The 20,987-nt window shown below is 33.6% G+C and overlaps 1 protein-coding gene and 1 long non-coding RNA gene across 3 annotated transcripts; both read right to left on the reverse strand.

Annotated features, from left to right (window-relative positions):
- Positions 1–11,585: 11,585 nt before the first annotated feature.
- LOC146906042 (uncharacterized) lies at positions 11,586–12,027 on the reverse strand. The gene is made up of 2 exons (XR_015017804.1): positions 11,888–12,027; positions 11,586–11,787 (listed from the first exon to the last, which is right to left on the reverse strand). It is a non-coding gene; the product is annotated as an uncharacterized LOC146906042 (long non-coding RNA).
- A 901-nt stretch (positions 12,028–12,928) lies between these two features.
- LOC146906043 (proteasome subunit beta type-7-B) lies at positions 12,929–18,450 on the reverse strand. Of its 2 annotated transcripts, none has more exons than XM_085723680.1 (9): positions 18,361–18,450; positions 18,110–18,270; positions 16,391–16,532; positions 16,156–16,252; positions 16,002–16,071; positions 15,793–15,897; positions 14,401–14,499; positions 14,223–14,310; positions 12,929–13,106 (listed from the first exon to the last, which is right to left on the reverse strand). In XM_085723680.1, exons 2-9 carry the CDS (start codon positions 18,248–18,250, stop codon positions 13,033–13,035), a joined length of 816 nt encoding a protein of 271 aa, XP_085579806.1. In that variant the 5' UTR covers positions 18,251–18,270; positions 18,361–18,450; the 3' UTR covers positions 12,929–13,032. The 2 variants fall into 2 exon arrangements, with proteins under 2 accessions (XP_085579806.1, XP_085579805.1); XM_085723679.1 differs by having other exon boundaries at positions 18,357–18,450.
- Positions 18,451–20,987: the final 2,537 nt, after the last annotated feature.

The following is a 20,987-nucleotide window of genomic DNA, read 5'->3' on the forward strand; positions in this document are numbered from 1 at the left end:
GCATATAGCTTTCTTGTTATTAATACCACTCATACTTAGGGTTATCATAGTACATCATGATTCAGAACTTACCTTGCTACACATAGATGTATTGTCTCGGACTTGTATCTTACCGTTTAACATAAACCATTCATACATATATCTTATCATAAACATGAACACTCAGGATTTGCATTTTAACTGGAATCCTACCGGAAACCAAGTTTTCCCTGTAGTGCTTACTTGCAACATAAAACATTTTTTCATGCATACATAATCTTATCGGGTAACATATAATTTATACATCAGTTTACTGATTGTACCTTGAAACATGTGCCTCTTTCTGACATTACTTATCTTGACGATTCTACGAATCTCTTACCTCTTTTCAGAGTCTTATTAATTCTTCTGATTTCATTACCATTCTTATTGCACCCAAATTCATGGATGACTCATATAACTTGTCGTAGAGAGGTGAGATTAATTACGCCTATACATATAACATTCATCAACCCATCTTGTAACTTACATGCCCTTAAAACTTCCGACTTAGACCTCTTGCATTTGAATACTCTTAACATATACTTATGCGCCTCATAAGACTTTTCGAAAAACTTTGTTGTTTACTTCAACACATCTTACTTTCCATAGCATTCACATACCTTCAAGCGTCGTTTCTTGTTAAATAATGACGATACTCATTCTAACATATTGCTTTTAAAAAGTTTTCTAAACATGAGTATTCGGATTCTTGGAACGAATGGAAACATAGTCTTTTAAAAGAATTTTGTGAAAAGTATCATGTTAAAAATACTTTCGTTTCCAAGTTCCTTAATATCCATTTTAAATTTAGGAGTTTTTAAATCATAGTTCGAAATCTTCTTAGTAAGTATCGTGGTCATTTAACAAGTTTGACATAAAAGGGTATGCACTTCATTGTACCTAACTCATGACTTGTATCTCCTTTCTTACTTAACATTTCGAGAACATCTCGCTTGTCCCATAATGCTTCTAACGAAGGCTCTTACTATCACATTCCATGTTCCATGTTTACTGTTAGCAACTACACCAATTAACTTTCGTTGCGCCACTCTGATTCCCACCAGTTGGCCTTAACCAATACTCTAATTCATTAAGACAACCGAACTTTACATATAAACATCATCTTCTTGAACTCTTGTCAAGACCTTTCGTGTGGCATTCAATGCCATAAACTTGCACTTCACAATACCTTGCAAAATTGGATCTCACGGTAGACTTGTCGAATTACCATATTATTTTACTTGAGGATAGACCTTACTTTCTCACTGGTTGAGTTTACCTTATGACATATACTTATCGTACTTTAAACTTGTCTTCGAGCAATCTCGAATTCCCATAGTAGACTCATCATAAATTCATACATACTTTTCTTGATCATACTTCATTGCATCCTTGTATTCTCGCATACTATGTTTTGCGTAATCAACTGCTGCTTGCTCGTTAATTTCTTTCTTTAAGAAAACATTATAATATAACACACGGGTCATTGGCGTTGACGATTTCTCCTTATATAAAAACGTAATAAGTTTGGCCCCAGTCGTTGCATCAAAAATCAAGGAATAAGTTGACAGCACAATTGTGTCATCAAACCTTAGTTCCGGTGAGTTTAGCCCACTCTACGTGAGTCGTAACAACCGGTACCTGCAAAATTTCTTTTAAATCCAAGAACGCCATCTCCAATCACCCATATGCATGTATTCATTTTCAAAATTTTGACAAACTTTAGAATTCATCATCATAACGAGCCTTAACAAATCAATCAAGCAAAACATAGATCCGTGGGGGAATACTCATAACTTCATTGAATCTAAAAATCTTGTGACTTTGCATAATTCTTTACCACTTACCTTTCATCTCATGCATGCGCATTCACTTTATCTAGTCATATGCCGGAACTTTAAAACTTCTGACCCAAGCTCTTCGTCAGCTCTTGCTACGTTAACTTCTAATGTTACATTGAACCGGATTGATTCCGTTAATAGTTGTCCATGCATTTTCTTCCTTAGAATTCATAGGGTGTAATATGCATTCGATACTTGATGTTATAGAGAGTTTTTGTTGCATAAAAGATTGTGAAAACAACCTCCAATAGCTACTACTAACCCTAGAGACGAAATGACAGTTTTCGGGAAAACCGAAACTTCGCTCCAGGTTCGCTATTAGCGAAATCCTCTATTAGCGAAATTTTCGCTATTGGCGTGCTTTCTTTAACACAGTTTTCCAAAAATCATATTTTTCATAAAATCTTATTTCCTCAAGTATCCCAATGCATATCATTCCTTTCGATCGTCTTAGAAACAATTCTATAACCTTTGCATGACAAGCATTAACATCAATCGATTCAATTCACGGCACATTAGAAACTGATATCTTGTCATCCTAGCACTTAACATAAACTTCCACATAAAACTTCAACTTCATTCACTACGAACGACTTAACTTATTTCTCTGCTAATTCATTCACTGTTAGAATCTTATTCCCGCTGAACATATAAATCTTTATCTTCCGTTCTCATATCTCAATCCCTGAGAGCTTACTAACTCCATCAACACATATCGACATATCCTTAACTTGTAGTCTTGTACTTACGTTCCAGAATATATATATTCCATTCTAGAAATGACTCCTACCGAAACTTTCGGTCATGCTTAGATATATATATATATATATATCCAACTTCTTCACTTACGGATACATGAAGTATCACTAACATCATACTCGAATTTGTCGGAACGTTCTTTCTTAACATGCCTTACATTCCCGGAGGATTCACACTTGTGCTTGATTAGTTCACCGGCCACCTTTTGGCATGATCAACCAGTGAGAAAGAGTGTTTACCAAGCATGTTAAGTCGTGGTTTGATTAGTTAAATCTCTCCACCATGATTAAGTATGTACAAGCATGAACAAGTAAGACTTTACCATTAATCGGATCGATCAAGGTTCCGAGGTAAACATGTATGCATGATTAGGTTTATCCTAAATTTATGACAAGAACATGATAAGTATAAGTAGGTGGCATGTCTCTTGTTATCCACATTAGGGGGATACAAGGGGTTCTCATTTTGAGAACGATTCAAGCTGTAAGGGACCCGTATGTCACCGAAAACGCAAGACTAAGATTATAACCGCATGGCGGTGCTCGTGTCTCTTGTTATCCACGTCAGGGGGATACGGGAGGTTCTCGACCTAAGGGGAACGGTTCAAGCCGCAAGGGACCCGCACGACACCTAGGGAGTCCGATGTACGTACATCGGTCATGTATGGGATTGATCTCGGGGTTACTCCACCCGGGGCTCTCCGTAAAATGAACCAAGATAACTGTTTGTTCAACGCTAACATAATGAATGAACTTAGTTACGTTTATGTATGATTATGATTATGTTATGTTCAAGATTATGCAAGAGTGAATCCATGCAAGTTTATGTTTAAGAATAAGAGCATTAGATGCTACATGATAAGTACAAGGCATGGATTAGAGCAAGTAAAGAACATGATACTAATGACGATCTTAGGTTTCCCCTAATCGTCCGGTTTAGAGTCGTGTCATGATTATGTTATGTTTAGACCTCGATACATAGAGTGTATTCTTGTCAACTTGTAAAACATTCATGTGGCAAGTATTAGCACACTTAGTAAGCATGGCATAAAAAGGGGCAACTAAACTAATACATAAACCCTAGAATTTCATATTATTCATAATATACATACATGGCATAATCATAATCCCAAAGGGTGGGAATTCTATCTATGGAACTCACCTAATCATAATCTTGAAGCAACTCCAAGCTCCAAGCTCAAACATGCCCAAAACCTTAGTTTTGTCTACTTGCTTCTTTGACTCAAACCATACCATCTTGTTACCTTTTCTTGCAATTCAAGCATCATGAATCTTTGCTAGCTCATCTCTAATCCATTCCAAATCTTCTTTCACCAAAACCCTAATTTCATGGTTTTTCCCCTTGTGAAGATAAAGTTGGAAAACAAGCTCAAATAGAGCTTCTACTTGTTCCTTGCTCTTGAGAGTACCATGCTATAAGCCCAACCTTCTTGCTCAATCAAAACCCTAGCTTTGAAGGACTTCTAGAGAAGAAGAAGAGTTGAAATCAAGCCTCAATCTAAGCTACCAATCTCATAAAGGGTGATGGAGGAACCAATTCTTGATCTTGAATGTTAAAGGAAGAAGATTTGATGAATTAAAGAAGTAGGGAGAGAAGAGAGAATGCCGATGGAGAGGAAAGAAGGGAGAGGAAATATTTGCTCCAACCTAGAGAGAGAAAAGGATAAGGGAAATGAGATATTTTCCCATCCAAAACACATAAATATTCCTTGTTGTGAAATTACAAAAATGCCCTTGCCACAGCCGTATTAAATACGACCTTGATGCTTTATCCGTAATAAGCTGACATCTCATAAAATATTTCCATTAACTTACTTTCCATGATTTTAATTCCTCTGACACGATCGACTGGTAATATCTCGATACTGACAGGCGGGATATTACATCCTACCCCCCTTAATAAAAATTTCGTCCTCGAAATTTAGAGATTACCTATCGACCATCCTGACAAAGTCTTACCATTTATGGTCTGAGCCATACATTTCTTATCCATACATATCCAAGAAGTTCATCATTGCTTGAGTTTCGTCTTGTTTCTCGATTCACATGTATAAGCATATAGCTTTCTTGTTATTAATACCACTCATACTTAGGGTTATCATAGTACATCATGATTCAGAACTTACCTTGCTACACATAGATGTATTGTCTCGGACTTGTATCTTACCGTTTAACATAAACCATTCATACATATATCTTATCATAAACATGAACACTCATGATTTGCCTTTTAACTGGAATCCTACCGGAAACCAAGTTTGCCCTGTAGTGCTTACTTGCAACATAAAACATTTTTTCATGCATACATAATCTTATCGGGTAACATATAATTTATACATCAGTTTACTGATTGTACCTTGAAACATGTGCTTCTTTCTGACATTACTTATCTTGACGATTCTACGAATCTCTTGCCTCTTTTCAGAGTCTTATTAATTCTTCTGATTTCATTACCATTCTTATTGCACCAAAATTCATGGATGACTCATATAACTTGTCGTAGAGAGGTGAAATTAATTACGCCTATACATATAACATTCATCAACCCATCGTGTAACTTACATGCCCTTAAAACTTCCGACTTAGACCTCTTGCATTTGAATACTCTTAACATATACTTGTGCGCCTTATAAGACTTTTCGAAAAACTTTATTGTTTACTTCAACACATCTTACTTTCCATAGCATTCACATACCTTCAAGCGTCGTTTCTTGTTAAATAATGACGATACTCATTCTAACATATTGCTTTTAAAAAGTTTTCTAAACATGAGTATTCGGATTCTTGGAACGAATGGAAACATAGTCGTTTAAAAGAATTTTGTGAAAAGTATCATGTTAAAAATACTTTCGTTTCCAAGTTCCTCAATATCCATTTTAAATTTAGGAGTTTTTAAATCATAGTTCGAAATCTTCTTAGTAAGTATCGTGGTCATTTAACAAGTTAGACATAAAAGGGTATGCACTTCTTTGTACCTAACTCATGACTTGTATCTCCTTCTATACTGAAATTCTTAAACTTCAAAAAAATAACTTCTCTTATCATAGCACATACTCTTCATTTGTGGTGACTCTAGCATTTCCTATCTTACTTAGATGAAGACACATCCACATACCTTAACCCTTTTCATGACTGACTACATAAGTCTCCTTTCTTACTTAACATTTCGAGAACTTCTCGCTTGTCCCATAATGCTTCTAACGAAGGCTCTTACTATCACATTCCATGTTCCATGTTTACTGTTAGCAACTACACCAATTAACTTTCGTTGCGCCACTCTGATTCCCACCAGTTGGCCTTAACCAATACTCTAATTCATTAAGACAACCGAACTTTACATATAAACATCATCTTCTTGAACTCTTGTCAAGACCTTTCATGTGGCATTCAATGCCATAAACTTGCACTTCACAATACCTTGCAAAATTGGATCTCACGGAAGACTTGTCGAATTACCATATTATTTTACTTGAGGATAGACCTTACTTTCTCACTGGTTGAGTTTACCTTATGACATATACTTATCGTACTTTAAAGTAATAATTGTTTGGATATGCATGCAAATAAAAATAAGAAAATTGGTTAAAGATGGAGCCACTCTAACAAGATTATGGGCATCCTCGTTGACTTGTCTCTTGATAATAAACTTAACATAAGGATTCACTTACATGTGGATAGGATGCATATGCAATCATTAATAATAGTATCGTAAGCTGAAACACTTGATTTCTTGTCGTCGAGAAGCTGCATGTCTCAAACCCACCCAAGGGCCTTCAACAACCCAACTGATTCATTTGTATCTACCACAAGAATCACTACTATAAAAAACACTGGTTGATCCAAGAATTTTAAGTGGGCAACTATCTACTTGACTTAAAAACCTGAACGGAGGATTACCTTTTTTTTTTGGTCGAAACGGAGGATTGCCTTTAATAGATTAATAGGCGAGAGTCATTTCATTCTTGGAAGTAAAAGTCTTCCATGATCGTCGCAAATACACATTCCAACACCCACCTTATTAATAGTACTTGAAAATGAGACATCCACGATGCATTTGTAGACTCCCGTAGATGGTTGACCACACCATACCTGTGTTGTTTACTTGTACTAGAGGGCTATGGTCTTTAGACATTTTGATCATTCTTCCAACTCATTGAAAGCTTTGTTGCAACCTCATGAATTGTTTCAATACTCCCTCCGACTTAAAATAGATGTCCTCTTTACTTTTTTATTTATCTCAAATTATTTGTCTATTTTACAATACTAATACAAAATTCATTTTTCTTTTCCACGATTATACTCTCTTATTTATTGCATTTCACTCATTTAACTATTTTATTAACTATAATTAATAAGAGTGTTTTAGTAAATGAAACCAATTTCAATATTAAAATTAACACAACTAATCATTTTTATAATACTCATGTAAAACTTAAAAAAGACACCTAACATGATATGGAGGGATAGCATTATTTCCAACCTTGTTGTTGTTTCTTTGTTTCTAAAGGCTCCAAAGCATAACACTAGACATTTCTCTTTCTCTTTGTTTGTGAACGCTGAACATGTCCACATTCCAATGCATTTCATTAGGCATTAATAAATCAACAACTTTAAGATTCTGGTCAAAAAAAAAAAACTTAGATTTTGGATTGTGGTATTTGCTTGATTTGGCAGGCTTCTGCAACACCAATCCACTTGGAATCCATGTATAATGTTAACTTTTGTCCGAATACTCCATTTAAAACCTCTTTGAAGAATATTTTTTTAGAGGCTTTGAAGAACTTATTTAGCATTTAAAATGACACCCAGATGAATGCTACCAAATGAAGGTATGAACTGGAGGTGGGAAGGGAGAGTGAATATGTCTTGTAGAGTGGCGATTGTTCACTGTTCATCGTCAACCACAACCACTAACCGACCTTTATTTACTTGTTGATTTCAATCATGTCATCCTTTCTTATTCCCTGGAAATGCCTCCTAGATGATAATCCACAAACCGATTCACAAAAAAAATCATGATCCAAACAACCCACAAAAAGGTAACCTTATTAAATCTAGATCTACAGCTTCGTCAATCCCATGGAAGTGCCTACAAGAATCCACCAACAAACCGAATACACCAAAAGAAACAAACAAAGCAGTTCTAAATCAACCCAAATCCTTTGCACAGGCGCTTCTAAACAAAGTCATGGTTCCTTTGTCTGATCTCCCGAAACCTTGTTTGAAAGGTAATTTCCTTTCAATCAAAATTTCGGAGGATGTTTATCAATCTCGTCTAGCTAACTGCAACAATTACCTCCATGGTAGATTACTGTTGTCTAAAGGGGATAAGCCTTTATCATCCAAAGACTTGCACGCTAAACTCTCGCATTTGTGGAAACATCTTGATCAATGGAAGATGATTCCTATGAATAGGGGTTTTTTTGAATTTCGTTTCTCATCCGTTGATGATCTTAGAAGTGTCTGGTCGAATGGTGCTTGGAACTTGAAGCCGGGAGTGCTACGCTTATCGCGTTGGTCTTCCGATTTTAATCCCTCTAATCAGACTCAATCCAATAGTCAGGTATGGGTACGATTTCATTATCTTCCACTGGAATATTGGCAAGATAGAATCCTTTTTGAGATTGCTGGGGCTATTGGTATGCCTATAATAATTGATGAGAATACTAGAAACAATTCATTTTGTCATTATGCTCGTGTTCTAGTAGATATCAATTTTGCTGGATTTATCCCTGATACTTTGTGTGTTGAAAGAGATAATTTTGCTTTTGAAATTGAGATTGAGTATGAGAATCCTCCATACTTTTGTTTCACTTGCAATTCTATTGGTCATTCTACTGATCATTGTAGAAAAGATCCTGCCAATAAGATTGCACTTGAAAAGGTTGTTTCTAAAAACGACCCTGTGAAAAATAACAAAAAGGTTTTTGTTCCTAAAAAGAATGTGGCACAAGTGCAAGGTTGTAGCAAACCTGTGGCTTTCGAAGATCCCCTTATTACTGATATAATAAGGTCTAGAGAGGTAATTGCAAGAATGCATGTGGGAGATGTTTTAAACCTTGAGAAAGAGATACTTCCTAGCATTTCTGTTGAAACAGCTCTCGTGCAATCAATTGAGGTGGAAGTTCATACCACTGATTTGGCTAATTTACAAGGAGATGATCATCAAATTAACAATTACCCTGATATGCTAATAGTTGGCCAATGGTGTGACGCCGTCACTGATTTGGACTACACTCAAGATTACTGTCAAGATTCCACCATCAGTGATCTTGAGCAGGATTTTGGATCGGATAGGAGGCAACTTGTTCTAGGTGCTCCACCTATTCCTGTTGCGGTTCAAGAGATATAGATTTTCTTAGACAGTCCTGGGATAATATGGCTGAAGTTGATGTCAATCAACCATTTCAAATGGTTGTCTCAAAGAAAAAGAAGAAGAATCAAAAGCATCAGGCAGAAGCTAGCAAAGGGACTTACCCTACCAGATTCAGGGTAAGTACCTCTAAAGGTTTTCAATTGAAGCTCTAATTTATCTTTCTATCGTTTTTTATCGTTTTCGTTTTCTTTTTTGTTTTGTTTCTCTGAGGGTTTTGGTCTATGCCCCCCCTCTTTTTTGTACTTTGTTTTCTTTTTTATATATACTAGACTCTAACACGTGCGATGCACGGCACGGGTTTTGTATATAAAATATTATACTGATTGTACATTCAATACTATCCTATGAAACGACTGCAAAAAACAACAAAAAATGCAAAAATTACACTAATTTAAATTATTAAATTTATTTTCTTACCAAATAATATTACCAGGTTGTGTTTTTGAATTTCTTTTTTTCTCAATCTTCATATTCGATTACATTCATGTTAAAAGAACAACTAAAATAAACAAATTGAAAATAGTAAACATTTTTGAAAAGTCAGAGGGAGAAATCAAAGTAATGTTATAATTTAGTGTAGTGATTTTTGCAAATAAAAAGTCATAATAAATAACTTCAAGTAATAATATATGAGAAACAAAGAGGCTGACAAAATTATCATCGGAATCAGTCAAATTATCAACAATTATAAAAATACAACTTTAATATCGTAACACGTAGTAAGCATACACCAAGAAACTGATCCTAACCGCAAGGGCCGTTAATTCTATAAAAATGAAAAGGAAAATGAACTTTTATGTGGTAACTGAAATAAGAAGAAATATGAAAAGGAACTTTTATGTGGTAAACGACAGAAAATAACAACAACAACAACAAAAAAAATAATAATAATAATAAATACTGCCATCAATAAAGGAACCATTAAAAATGAAAAGAAATTGTTATCAGAAAAGGAACCGCTAGGGCGTTTGCGTCTTTAAAAAAATGTTTTAGTACTGTGGTATATCAATTTTGGAAGCAACATTATTTCAATCAAAAAGGAAGTGACTTAGTGGTGAGAGTTGTAAAGTCTAGCCAAGAGGTACCCAGTTCAAATCCTTGAAAAACCTTTTTTTTCATAAAAAATATTCAGACCCGCCAAAAAGGGCGGGATTAAGGTTAGGTCAGACTGTCTAACATTTATATATATTAAGATTAAGATTTGGATGTGGCAGTAGGTGATCCCTCTGTCCCATCTTTTGCTTAAAAAAAAAAATTAGCATTTAAAATACTCTACCAAACATATCTTGGATTTTGACCGATGCTTGAATCAAGAAAATTACATTTTAAAAAATATTTTCCTTTGAGTAATCTAGTGGTGAAGTTCCCCGAATTTGTAAATAACTTCTACCGCATAGTTAAACTTGACACGCTTTAAAGATGTGCTCTATAATCTTAGTCTATAGTAATTTGACACATTTTAAAAATGGGTATCCTGTAAAAAAAAAAAAAAAAGGTAAACAATCCCAATATTCTTAATCTATAGTATTAACATTACCACTATGTATTAACATTATCTTAATCTATAGTATTAACATTACCACAAAATAAAGAGACATAAATCAATAGTCTTTGGATTTTGTAGGGGACGAAAGGGACCAAAATTGCTTTTATTTTATTACGTGACGTCTTCTCAGTAATTTTAGCCTTAATCCCAATAGTCTTATTTTGTAGGAATGTTAGGGGTTTTGATTGGGTATTTTAGGAACTAAGAAATTAAAAAACGCCAAAACAACATTAGGACTTTTCCTGTTTCATTCTTGCTGTCATTTTTACGCTCCTCGCTTTGGTTGGATATCTCGATTTCTATAGTTGTTTATATAAATGTCCAATTAATATTCCCCGTTTTGAAAATGTATCCATTTATATTTTCTTTCCGTCAAGTAACATATTAGCTAGTATTACACCTCTTAAGGTGAATAAGTGGGGAATACAAGGTTGAACCTCGATCTCTACATATTGCAATGCCCTAATCAATTGAGCTATGCATTTAAGTTTTGAAAACATTACTCCCATCGGTGTCGAATATAAGAAAAAAAAAATATTTTTCCAAGTTTATTAAATAAATCATGTAATTCGTCTATGTAATTGACCAAATATATCAGTTAATTAATGAACTAAAAAAACAATTTTCTCTTATATTCGAGACCGGAAAAAATATCTACTAGAGTTCAAATGGAAACAAAATAAACATTCTTGTCTAAACTTATCTTTATTATAAATATATTAAATATAGATTATATGCTTCAGATCATACCATCTATGTATTGTTATGCTAGTTAAGGAGTATTATAATTATTTACAAGAACTTATGAAATAAAAATTTAAGTTGATTTTCAATAAGTTTTTATATACATTCCAAATGTAAAAGGAGAATATAAATTACTAATCTTTGTAATAATATATTTCATTTATAATAAAGAAGTTTATTATGATTATGAAGTGGCGTTGTTGTTTGTGATACCTTCAATGAGCAAACGAAGAAAAGAATACTTGCTATAATATTAAACTTTTGAACTTGTCATAAAATTCAAAGGCAAAAGAGACATAAATCAAATTCTTAAGTAAATGATAAAAGTACCAACATTATTTTTATATGCTTTAAGGAATCATGCTTATTTTCAAAATGAATTTTCCTCCCTAAAGTACTGACAACAATAATCAACGCACTTCAAAACCAGAGGAGGTGACGTCTTTGGACAATCATCATCGGAAAAGCAGGGAATGTTAGCTGCATTGTAAACAAGAAAAATAAATTTTACTTAAAAAGGATAAAATATTATGTATTAGATAAATTAGAAAAAATGAAAATAGTTTGAAAAAAGGTATACTTCTCTTTGTTTCAATTAGAAACGGGGAAAGAAAGATGATCAAAGAATAAACAAACATAAGAATTTGAACCATATTTTTCCTCCATTTCATGTAATAAACAATTTCTTTATCTCTTTATAATTAAGATTTCATTCTTTGTTAACTTTAATTAAATATTTTTTAGCATTTAGAAGTTGCAAGAAGCCAACTATAAAGTTGTAATTAATGTTAAATGTCTCTAATCATTATGATTTGTGCATCCCTTTAGCTGACTCAATTGATAATTTAAATTTAGGAAGTATCTCACATAAAAATATTGATGATCACCAATGTTCATTATCTTTTTATTAAACTTCATTATATTTAGTTTTTTATTTAAATTTTAACCTTTCATAATAGATACATAAAATCCAAAAATAGAAACACCAATAATGAATGATAGAAAATGTTACATGTAAGATGTACCAACAATTTTTTTTATAAATTAAAAGCACCACAGGAAGAATTTTTTAATAGTATTTTTATATCAAAATTAACACATTAAATGTGAAAATTGTATGAGTTGAGCAATTGTTGTGTTCTTTTGCACAAATAAAGAAAATTAATTAGTTATGGTATGTTATATTGCCATTATATTGACATAAATTGAAGGGAAAAAAACCAGGAATGGGTTAAAAAATTATTTATTTAGACCACGTATTTTGTTAAACATTTTGGGAATTTAAATCATAAATTTATAATTATTTAAATTTGATTAATTTTTTCCAGTATTTATAAATATTTAAATTTGATCAATTTTAAATCATAAATTTAAAATTATTTATTAAGACGGTTGGATTTTATGAATTTTTAATTTATAGGCTGATATATATTAACGATGACTTTGCTCAATCGTAAGATGAAAACATTTACTTCAAGCACTTGCTAACATGCAAGATTGAGACAGATTGTACTTCTACATGATTCAATCATATGTTTAAGTGATGGTTCTACAACTAATTTGCTAGTTATTTTCTTTCTTCTGTTTTATTGTATGTTATGTAAAAAACTTGCAACAATCAAATGAAATCCAAATCATTTTAGGTAAATAAAAATCAAGCTTCTGAAAGTACAATTACAAGTATCACAAACTTTGCACTATAAGTTTCAGAATTGACCAATTTTGCTACTCTTCCATGACATCTCCTTCAATTATTTCGACTTTCTCCTTCAACGGTGTAATTTTTGTTGAGAGAACCTCTGTAACAGATATAAATATCAATATTAGATTTCGTACATCAATTTTTTAGAAGGAATGCACTCCATACTGTTTAATCAACTAGAAAAAGCGGCGAAGAATAAGTAAAGACACAAAAGAGGCAGACTATATCAATGTCTAATTATCTTCTCAAACTCACAGTAGAATTCTGCCTTGTTTAAAAATTGTCATCATCTAGGCTAAACTAGACTCACCAACATAGGGTTATGTGCAATTAGACTCCTTGAGCTTCAGATTAACCCCCAAGAAATATAAGATTGAAAAAGTCGTACCCACAATTACTATTATTGTGTTTAAATAGTTAATGGAACTGTGTAGGTGACATCACAAAATCAGCCATACACCCCCAACGCGTTATGTAGCCTTGTGTATTGTGCTACGTTTTTTTTTTATAGTGGATGAAACCAGATGAAATTACTGTATAGGTTTCTAAAGATGCTCACAAAAAGCCCTTTCAATACTGACATTAAATCAGGTACCATACATAAACTGCTCTTTTATTTTGGGTGAGTTTTTAAAACTGGTATCACGAGAAACTATACATACTGTATATGCATAGATCTAAGTCAGCAGAGTCAACAACGCGTAGCGTCCCCTTACCACTACAAAACATACAGTAGCAGAGAGGTTTGATGTGGCGGCTGTTGAAGCAAGATAGATACACACCCCATAATGAAATTGAAAATTCCACAAATTTTTGGAAGGTTTAGGGGTTTTGATTGGGTATTTTAGGAACTAAGGAATTAAAAAACGCCAAAACGACATTAGGACTTTTCCTGTTTCATTCTTGCTGTCATTTTTACACTCCTCGCTGTCAGTCAAAGCTAGTTGTTAAGTTTTTACGTCTAAATTATATAAATTGTATAAAAATTTCATTGTAGCAGCCATCATGCATTATGCTATCAAGCTATAGCATTCCACTGTCTGATGTTGATAACATTGCATTAAATCGGCAAACTAAAAATTCAATCATAAAATTTCTTTAATAGGTGACATAATATATTCCAAAATATGGAAGCACAATGATAAGAAAAACAATATAGTTATATGGCAGTCTCAAGTGTAGTGTAATCAAATAAGTAAAGTTCGCAACAAACCTGTCTTTTTGGAGAAGGTAAAGCCTTTTGGATTGACAAAAGTACGAGGATTTGGTTGGAGGTGATTCCTTAGATATTCCTTATGTCCCTGTGTGGCATTAACGAAGAATTAGTACATATATTACATTTATATCTATCCCCTCAAACAACTTGCAGGATTGGGCATCAAAGCACTAACCTTGGTTATCACACAAACATCAACATTACTTCCACTTCCCAAGTCATTAAATATACCAGCACATATCGACTCAACGACTAGCTTAACTCCTTCATCCCTCTGCACAAGATCAAAATGATTATAGCAAATTAAATCTCTATTGAAATGCAAAATATAGGCATGATTGAAGGTACAAAAACCATCAGCATCAATTACAACAATTAGAGTGTATTCCTTCCTGACTAAATTATAAGCAAAACTAAATACCTACTGGCAGATTAAGGATGTTAGTTAAATCCATTTAATCTTCTTGAACTCAAAAAAAAAAATGTGAAAAACATTTCTTAAACTATTGTTAATGATACATACTGTAGAGGATCCTCACATTTCACTTGGCTTGAATTATGTGAAGGGTAATTTTGGAACAATGACATTAAATAGGTCTAGGTTTAATTTAAATTTGCTTATAATTAAGAACAGAAAACTAAGGTCTTTTTTTAAAAAAAATTCGAGTACATCTCTATATCTAGACATTGAATTGACATTAGTTTCATTTCGTCCTTTTAAAAAGGAATGTCAATGTAAATAGAATAAACATTTGGCAGAATCTTATCAAATGTAGTACTCTAAGAAGTTGTAAGGGTGTCTTTCCTCATAGTCTACAACAATAATAAAACTTTCCAGGAGACAACAGACGTGCCGATCTCTCCACTAATTTTACCCACCAATTTATTAGCTTATTCTCATCAAGTATTTGATTTCATCTGACTATTGGAAGTAAGGGTGTCTGCGGATTGGATAGAATCGGTTTTGACGGGGAAATTCGTCTAAATCTGATCGCTTCGATTTTGTAATTTGATCATACCATTAGTTTGATTTTAAAATTAAATATGATCCGAACCCATTTATTTCAGTATAGATTGGTTTTTTATTTTGATTATTGTCTATAGTATTTTTTTTTTAGAGTAGTTTATAAAATGGTTACATCAAGCATAAAGTATAGACAATACATTATGGACATGTGCCTTAGCCAACAATATCAAACTTCAAATATAGTTTAATAATTACTCAACAAGTATGATACTTGGGTGTAAATACTAAATGAACTTGGATCAATAATATAATTTATGGGTTTGGATTGGACGGGTTTGGATCATAGTAACTGAGAATTGATTCAATCCATTCAAAAAAGCACATTTTTCAATTTTTGGTTTGTTCGGTTATTGCAGTCTATAGTCTATACTAGATTGGATATGAAAATCCTGAATTGGAAGTACACTAAACATTTTGAATTGGATGGTAGTTTTTTGTTTTCATTTATGCACAGCATATCATGGATGCATCTAGTTATTTTAATAAAAGCTAAATAGAAGCAAGCAAACACGATTTCTTAGCCTTAATAAGCTTACTTACACTCAAACTTTCTTTGTATTTAGACTCAAATACAGACATTGCAGCAAGTGAACCTGATCCCATTGTAGCAAATGGAAGGGTGTCAGTTGACCCATGGGGATAGATCTGCAAAACATGAACTCAAATAGTCACGAGAAATTCAACTGTATCCATTCCGAACAAAAAAAAAAACTTTAGATATCAAAGAAAAGTTTAAACAAAGAACTAACAGTGTGTAGATGTGGTCCAGTGATGTCAACCCCACCAAGAACTAACGCAGCTGAGACATGACCTTGGTAACTGCACATAATTTGAAGAGTTAGAATCAGTGGTTGTTACAAGGAGCAAAATAACTTGAAACGGATGGAAGTTCTGAAACTAAACTTGAAAAGGTGTCTCTTAAGAAGAGTCAGTGCTGTAACAACTCTTGATTCTCGGCCAGTATGGTACCGATGTAATTGCAGCTGGGAGCTAACCATGTCTACAATAAATAACAAACATATCATTTCAATGGTTTGACTATATTAACAAGATCAAAACCTAAATACCAGCCATATGTAACATTTTATAAAGAATGAAATAAAAATGTGCAAAACAAAATATGCATTATGAAAGATACCTGTTACGGCCTCCGTATCAGCAGCAGTGCCTGCTCCACAGCAATATATGTTGGGTGCCATATAATGAATTTTCTCACAATTTTTATCTGCGACAATGGGTCCTTCAGTTGCTCTGGTATCGGCTCCAAGAATGATACCATCCTGAGACAATTTATTTTTGGGAAACGTCAACATTCAATCAAACTATAGAAATTGAACATAAAAACACACAGTTACAAAAAACCATGTTGAATGTGTGACCGTTCAAAGAAAGTGTACATCAAACATCAGCTTTAACATGATAAGTTTATAAAACACAACCAAATTGAATGTTCCTCAGCTTGATGATGCAAGGCAGGCGAAGCTCAATTGCTTACATGAGATCCCCCACTAACCAAATTATAGTAACAAGTTAAGAGCTAGCCAATTATTCATTGCCTTTTTTATAAACCATGCATACCTTTAGAACCAACCGTTGCATTATCATCATAATGTATAAACATACGACACATCCCAAGCAAATCCTCCTTACCACTAACACCAATATTAACGTTACTTCCAACATTTGTTTGACTTTCCTTAACGTACACAAAGAATCTTGAGAGTACGATAACATATTTCTAGTCACTCTATGTTACAATCTGAGGCGTAGCTTCACATTTAGGGCCTATTCGGATTGTCTTATTTGAGCTTATCCATTGCATAAGCACTTGCGAGACTATTTGAGAGAGCTTATGAAAACAGCTTATAACGAGTCCATAAGTTTTGTTCAGCTTATATTCACAAGCTTAACATGATACCTAATCAAGCAGCTTATAATTTATATGAAAACAGTTGATTTTAGTTTGGCTCTGTTTAGATAAACAATTTAATTTCCAGCATATGGCATAATCATGATAGCGCATAGGTATAATAAAAATAAAATAAAGTTAAATTGTTTTCATATAACCTATAGGTTGTTTTCACAAGCTCTCTTCGAGAACTTATGAAACTAAGGCCCCGTTTGGATTGGCTTATGTGGGCTTCTCTACTCTCATAAGCCCTTTTAAAGGCGATTGGATAAATCAAAAAAAATAGCTTATCATGATTTCATAAGCTGCTTATACCCTATTTTAATAAGCACAAATTTTGAGCTTACAGCTTAATACGAAGCTTATGCAAATAATGTAACCTACTTCGATTCTCTAGTTCCACTTTTTTCCAAACCTATATTTTAATTATTATATAGTTATCTTTTGCTGTGATGAGTAGAAAAAGAGGCCCTACTTAGTTATATACTTATCTTTTTTGAGTACCATGTGTAACAATCACCATTAAAAATAAAAATAACAAACGTAACTTTGTCTTTTTTTTTTTGTTACAGAAGCTAATTGATGTTGTGGATTGATTTTTGATTTTTTTTGTTGTTAAATTTAAAACTCTATAATTACTTATGTAATGTCACATCCAAACACTTCAATTTATGCAAGTACTTTAGTGTACATATCCAAACATAAAGAGCTTATGATGTAAGCTCTACTAATGCTATAAGCATCTATATAAGCTGTTTATCCAAACGGGTCCAAAGATAAGAACAGCTTATAAACATGTTTATAAGCTTACAACAAGTACTCATCATGAGTCATGTTAGTAGATAAACTCAAATAAGTCAATTTAACGAGACCTAAGTCAATTCTATCTTTTATCATCAAAATAATTTACACATAAGGAATTAAGGGTAAAAGTAAGTAATGTATTACCTGAAAAACTAAACCAACAATAGTGGTACCAGTTTTCAAATAAGAAGGGGATTTAAGACCCTTCTTTTCAAGCATATCGTTTCTTCTGCATAGATCGAAACTGAATCCACCTTTTGGAGGAACATCCAATGATTTCGTCATTCTTCAATTTCAAATCCAACCTGAAAACCAAAATTATTAAAATCGGAAAATCGACGGAAACTGAGTAGAGAGAGAGAGAGAGAGAGAGAGAGAGAGAGAGGCTCACAATTGAGTAATGCGATGCGGAGGAAAGTGGGAAAGTAGTAGAATGGAGGAAAAGAAAGAGAGGGTTTTAACTTTGTCAATGTATGTATCGTGGAGAAGAAGAAAAGCACCGATTAAGCGCTTCTTGTTCTACAATTTTTTTAAGTACGAGTGTTCTCCCTAAGATTATTATGCAAAAGACAAAAACACCCTTACATTTTTACATGTGATATGGATCGTCCAAATCAACTGAGTTAAGCTCACGAGAACACATGTGATATGTTTGATAAGACCCGTTTGTTTCTCAGCTTATACTTATGTCCCTGGTTCATAAAAAAAAAATACTTATAACTTATGTCTTATAAATTCATTTCATTTGACTTAAAAAAACTTGTTTGATACTTCCCCACTAACTTATAGTGTTTTTTTATGGCTAGTTTAAGTAACTTATAGTATAAAGTTTATAGTTTATTTCCTTGAGTTTTGGTAGGAACATTGCATAATATATGCGGGGGTTAGGGTTTGAACTTCGGACATCTTACATCTCCACATTTAAAATATGTGAGCTGTAACGCCCAATTTGAAAGAGTCTAGAATATTCAAATGTGCGCTAAAACTGATATTGGATACATTAATTATACAATACAGAAAACGACAACAAGTCGAGAGTTTAGATACAACGATATCCCGAGTCATATGTTACATTATTTCACACCAAAGTTTGCCACACAAGTCAAGCTACAATAATACATAACTAAACATCTCTTAATATAACATATGCTTCAACTATATCAACACCGAGTTGGTTCCACGCAAACACGGTCAATCCAAAGCTTTTTCTTTACCTTTTCCTCGAGTAACCTGTGAACCTGAACAAATTAAGGAGAGGAATGAGACATAATGTCTCAGTGAGTTCTTTCTAGCCCTAGGCTAGTGATAACCTCGGGGAAATCTACGGTTACCACGTGTCTAAAATACAACCTGGCGGTTGATTATACGTGTGTGGTCATGTTCGTCTAGACGGTTGTGCCAACTAGACCAGTCATAGTTTCTTCATAACTTGTTATAGGCTTTGCAAACATCATACGTGCCATGGCGGTCAAGGGATCCTAGAACCGCTTTGCTAAGATACGTTATTCGCATCGAAGCCTAAGCTTGTAACAATCATGGCACGAACTTATACCGAACGAATAGGGTAACCTAAGATCGTCTTCGGCATAATGTTCTTTCCTTGTTCTATTCCAATACTTATTCATGTCTAATATCATAATCATAATCATGCATAGTTAATTTCATAATCATATGTTAGCGTTGATCAAACAAACATTATCTTGATTCATTTTACGGAGAGCCCCGGGTGGAGTAACCCCGAGAACAATCCGAGCATGACCGATGAAACCTAATTAGGGCACATCGGACTCCCTCAGTGTCGTGTGGGTCCCTTGCGGCTTGAACCGTTCCCCTTGGGGGAACTTCTCGTATCCCCCTGGCGTGGATAACAAGAAACACGAACACCTACATCTTGCTATATTCTTGTTCTTATGCATTCATGAAGGGTTAATTCTTAACAAAATAACTCATTTACCTCGAATCCTTGGTCGATCCGATTAGTGGTAAATTAAAACTTATTCATGAGCGTAGAAAGTATTCTTCGCTTCTCAACATACATATGCATTCATTCGTTATAATTCTCGCTACGTTCATGCTTATGTTCCTACCCATTCTCTCAACCTCTAGGTTAAGTCTATATGTTTTCTTTATTTGCATAATTCTATCCGTTTACTCTAACAATGCTTACCTAGTGTTCTTGGTGGTTACATGGAATTAGGTGTGACATATACCTTCCCATTACTATTCAAACAAAGAAGTCTTGGGTTACATGATTTTTTTATTCAAGCAAATGAGAGTTCTCTTTGACTGTTAGAGAAGTTTTAGAATAAAAACAAATGATTCGATAATGCTCCAAAATGAACAAATCAAAGTAGCAAAATTGAAGGATTATGTGTTGTTTCAAATGGCAAAATGTTTCCAGACTTCTAGCAAGTTTCGCCATTAGTGAAACAAAAATTTTTCCACACCAGAATTTCGCCATTAGCGTACTTCTCTGGAAGTTTGCTGGGAATTTTCGCTATTAGCGAAAATCTAGCTAATAGCGAGTTTCTTGAGCATCATCTGCAGATTTTCAAAATTTCATGTTGAACTCTCAAGCTAGAACCTGTCATCAACCCTAGACAACCAGTAAACATAGCAACCATGGAATTTGCAAAGCATAGTACCTAAAACACCCTAACAACCTTTAATCTCTTAGTTTCATCATGAAAAGTAAAACTTACATAAGGCATCTAAAGCTTAATCAAGTATGAACTATCAAGAACACACACCCATATGATAGAATTTCTATCTAGGAACTCACCTTGAAGAGTTGGTGTTGGTTTCAAGTTTCTACACACCAAAAACCTAGATTTTCAACTCTTTATATAGAAAGAAAGTAAGATGAAGATGCTTGCTCCTATGTACCCAAAACTGGCTTGATTCCTTTCTTGGAAAACTTTGAACAAAGATTAAGCAAAAAGTTGAAGAAGTGAACCGATTTCTAGTGAGACGGGAGAGCACGAGTTTAAGTTCTAACCTAGTGAGAGAAAGTGGGGAAATA

Source organism: Medicago sativa, chromosome 7 (assembly GCF_051527215.1).
Source record: "Medicago sativa cultivar Bolivia chromosome 7, Bolivia_mono, whole genome shotgun sequence".
In the NCBI taxonomy this organism is placed as follows: Eukaryota; Viridiplantae; Streptophyta; class Magnoliopsida; order Fabales; family Fabaceae; genus Medicago; species Medicago sativa.

Coding starts and splice junctions, on each gene's coding strand:
- LOC146906043 (XM_085723680.1), bottom strand. CDS start 18,250: ATGACGAAATCATTGGATGTTCCTCCAAAAGGTGGATTCAGTTTCGAT. Junction 16,253..16,390: donor TGATACGGAGGCCGTAACAG/GTATCTTTCATA, acceptor TATTTATTGTAG/ACATGGTTAGCTCCCAGCTG. Junction 14,311..14,400: donor ATGTTTGTGTGATAACCAAG/GTTAGTGCTTTG, acceptor AATGCCACACAG/GGACATAAGGAATATCTAAG.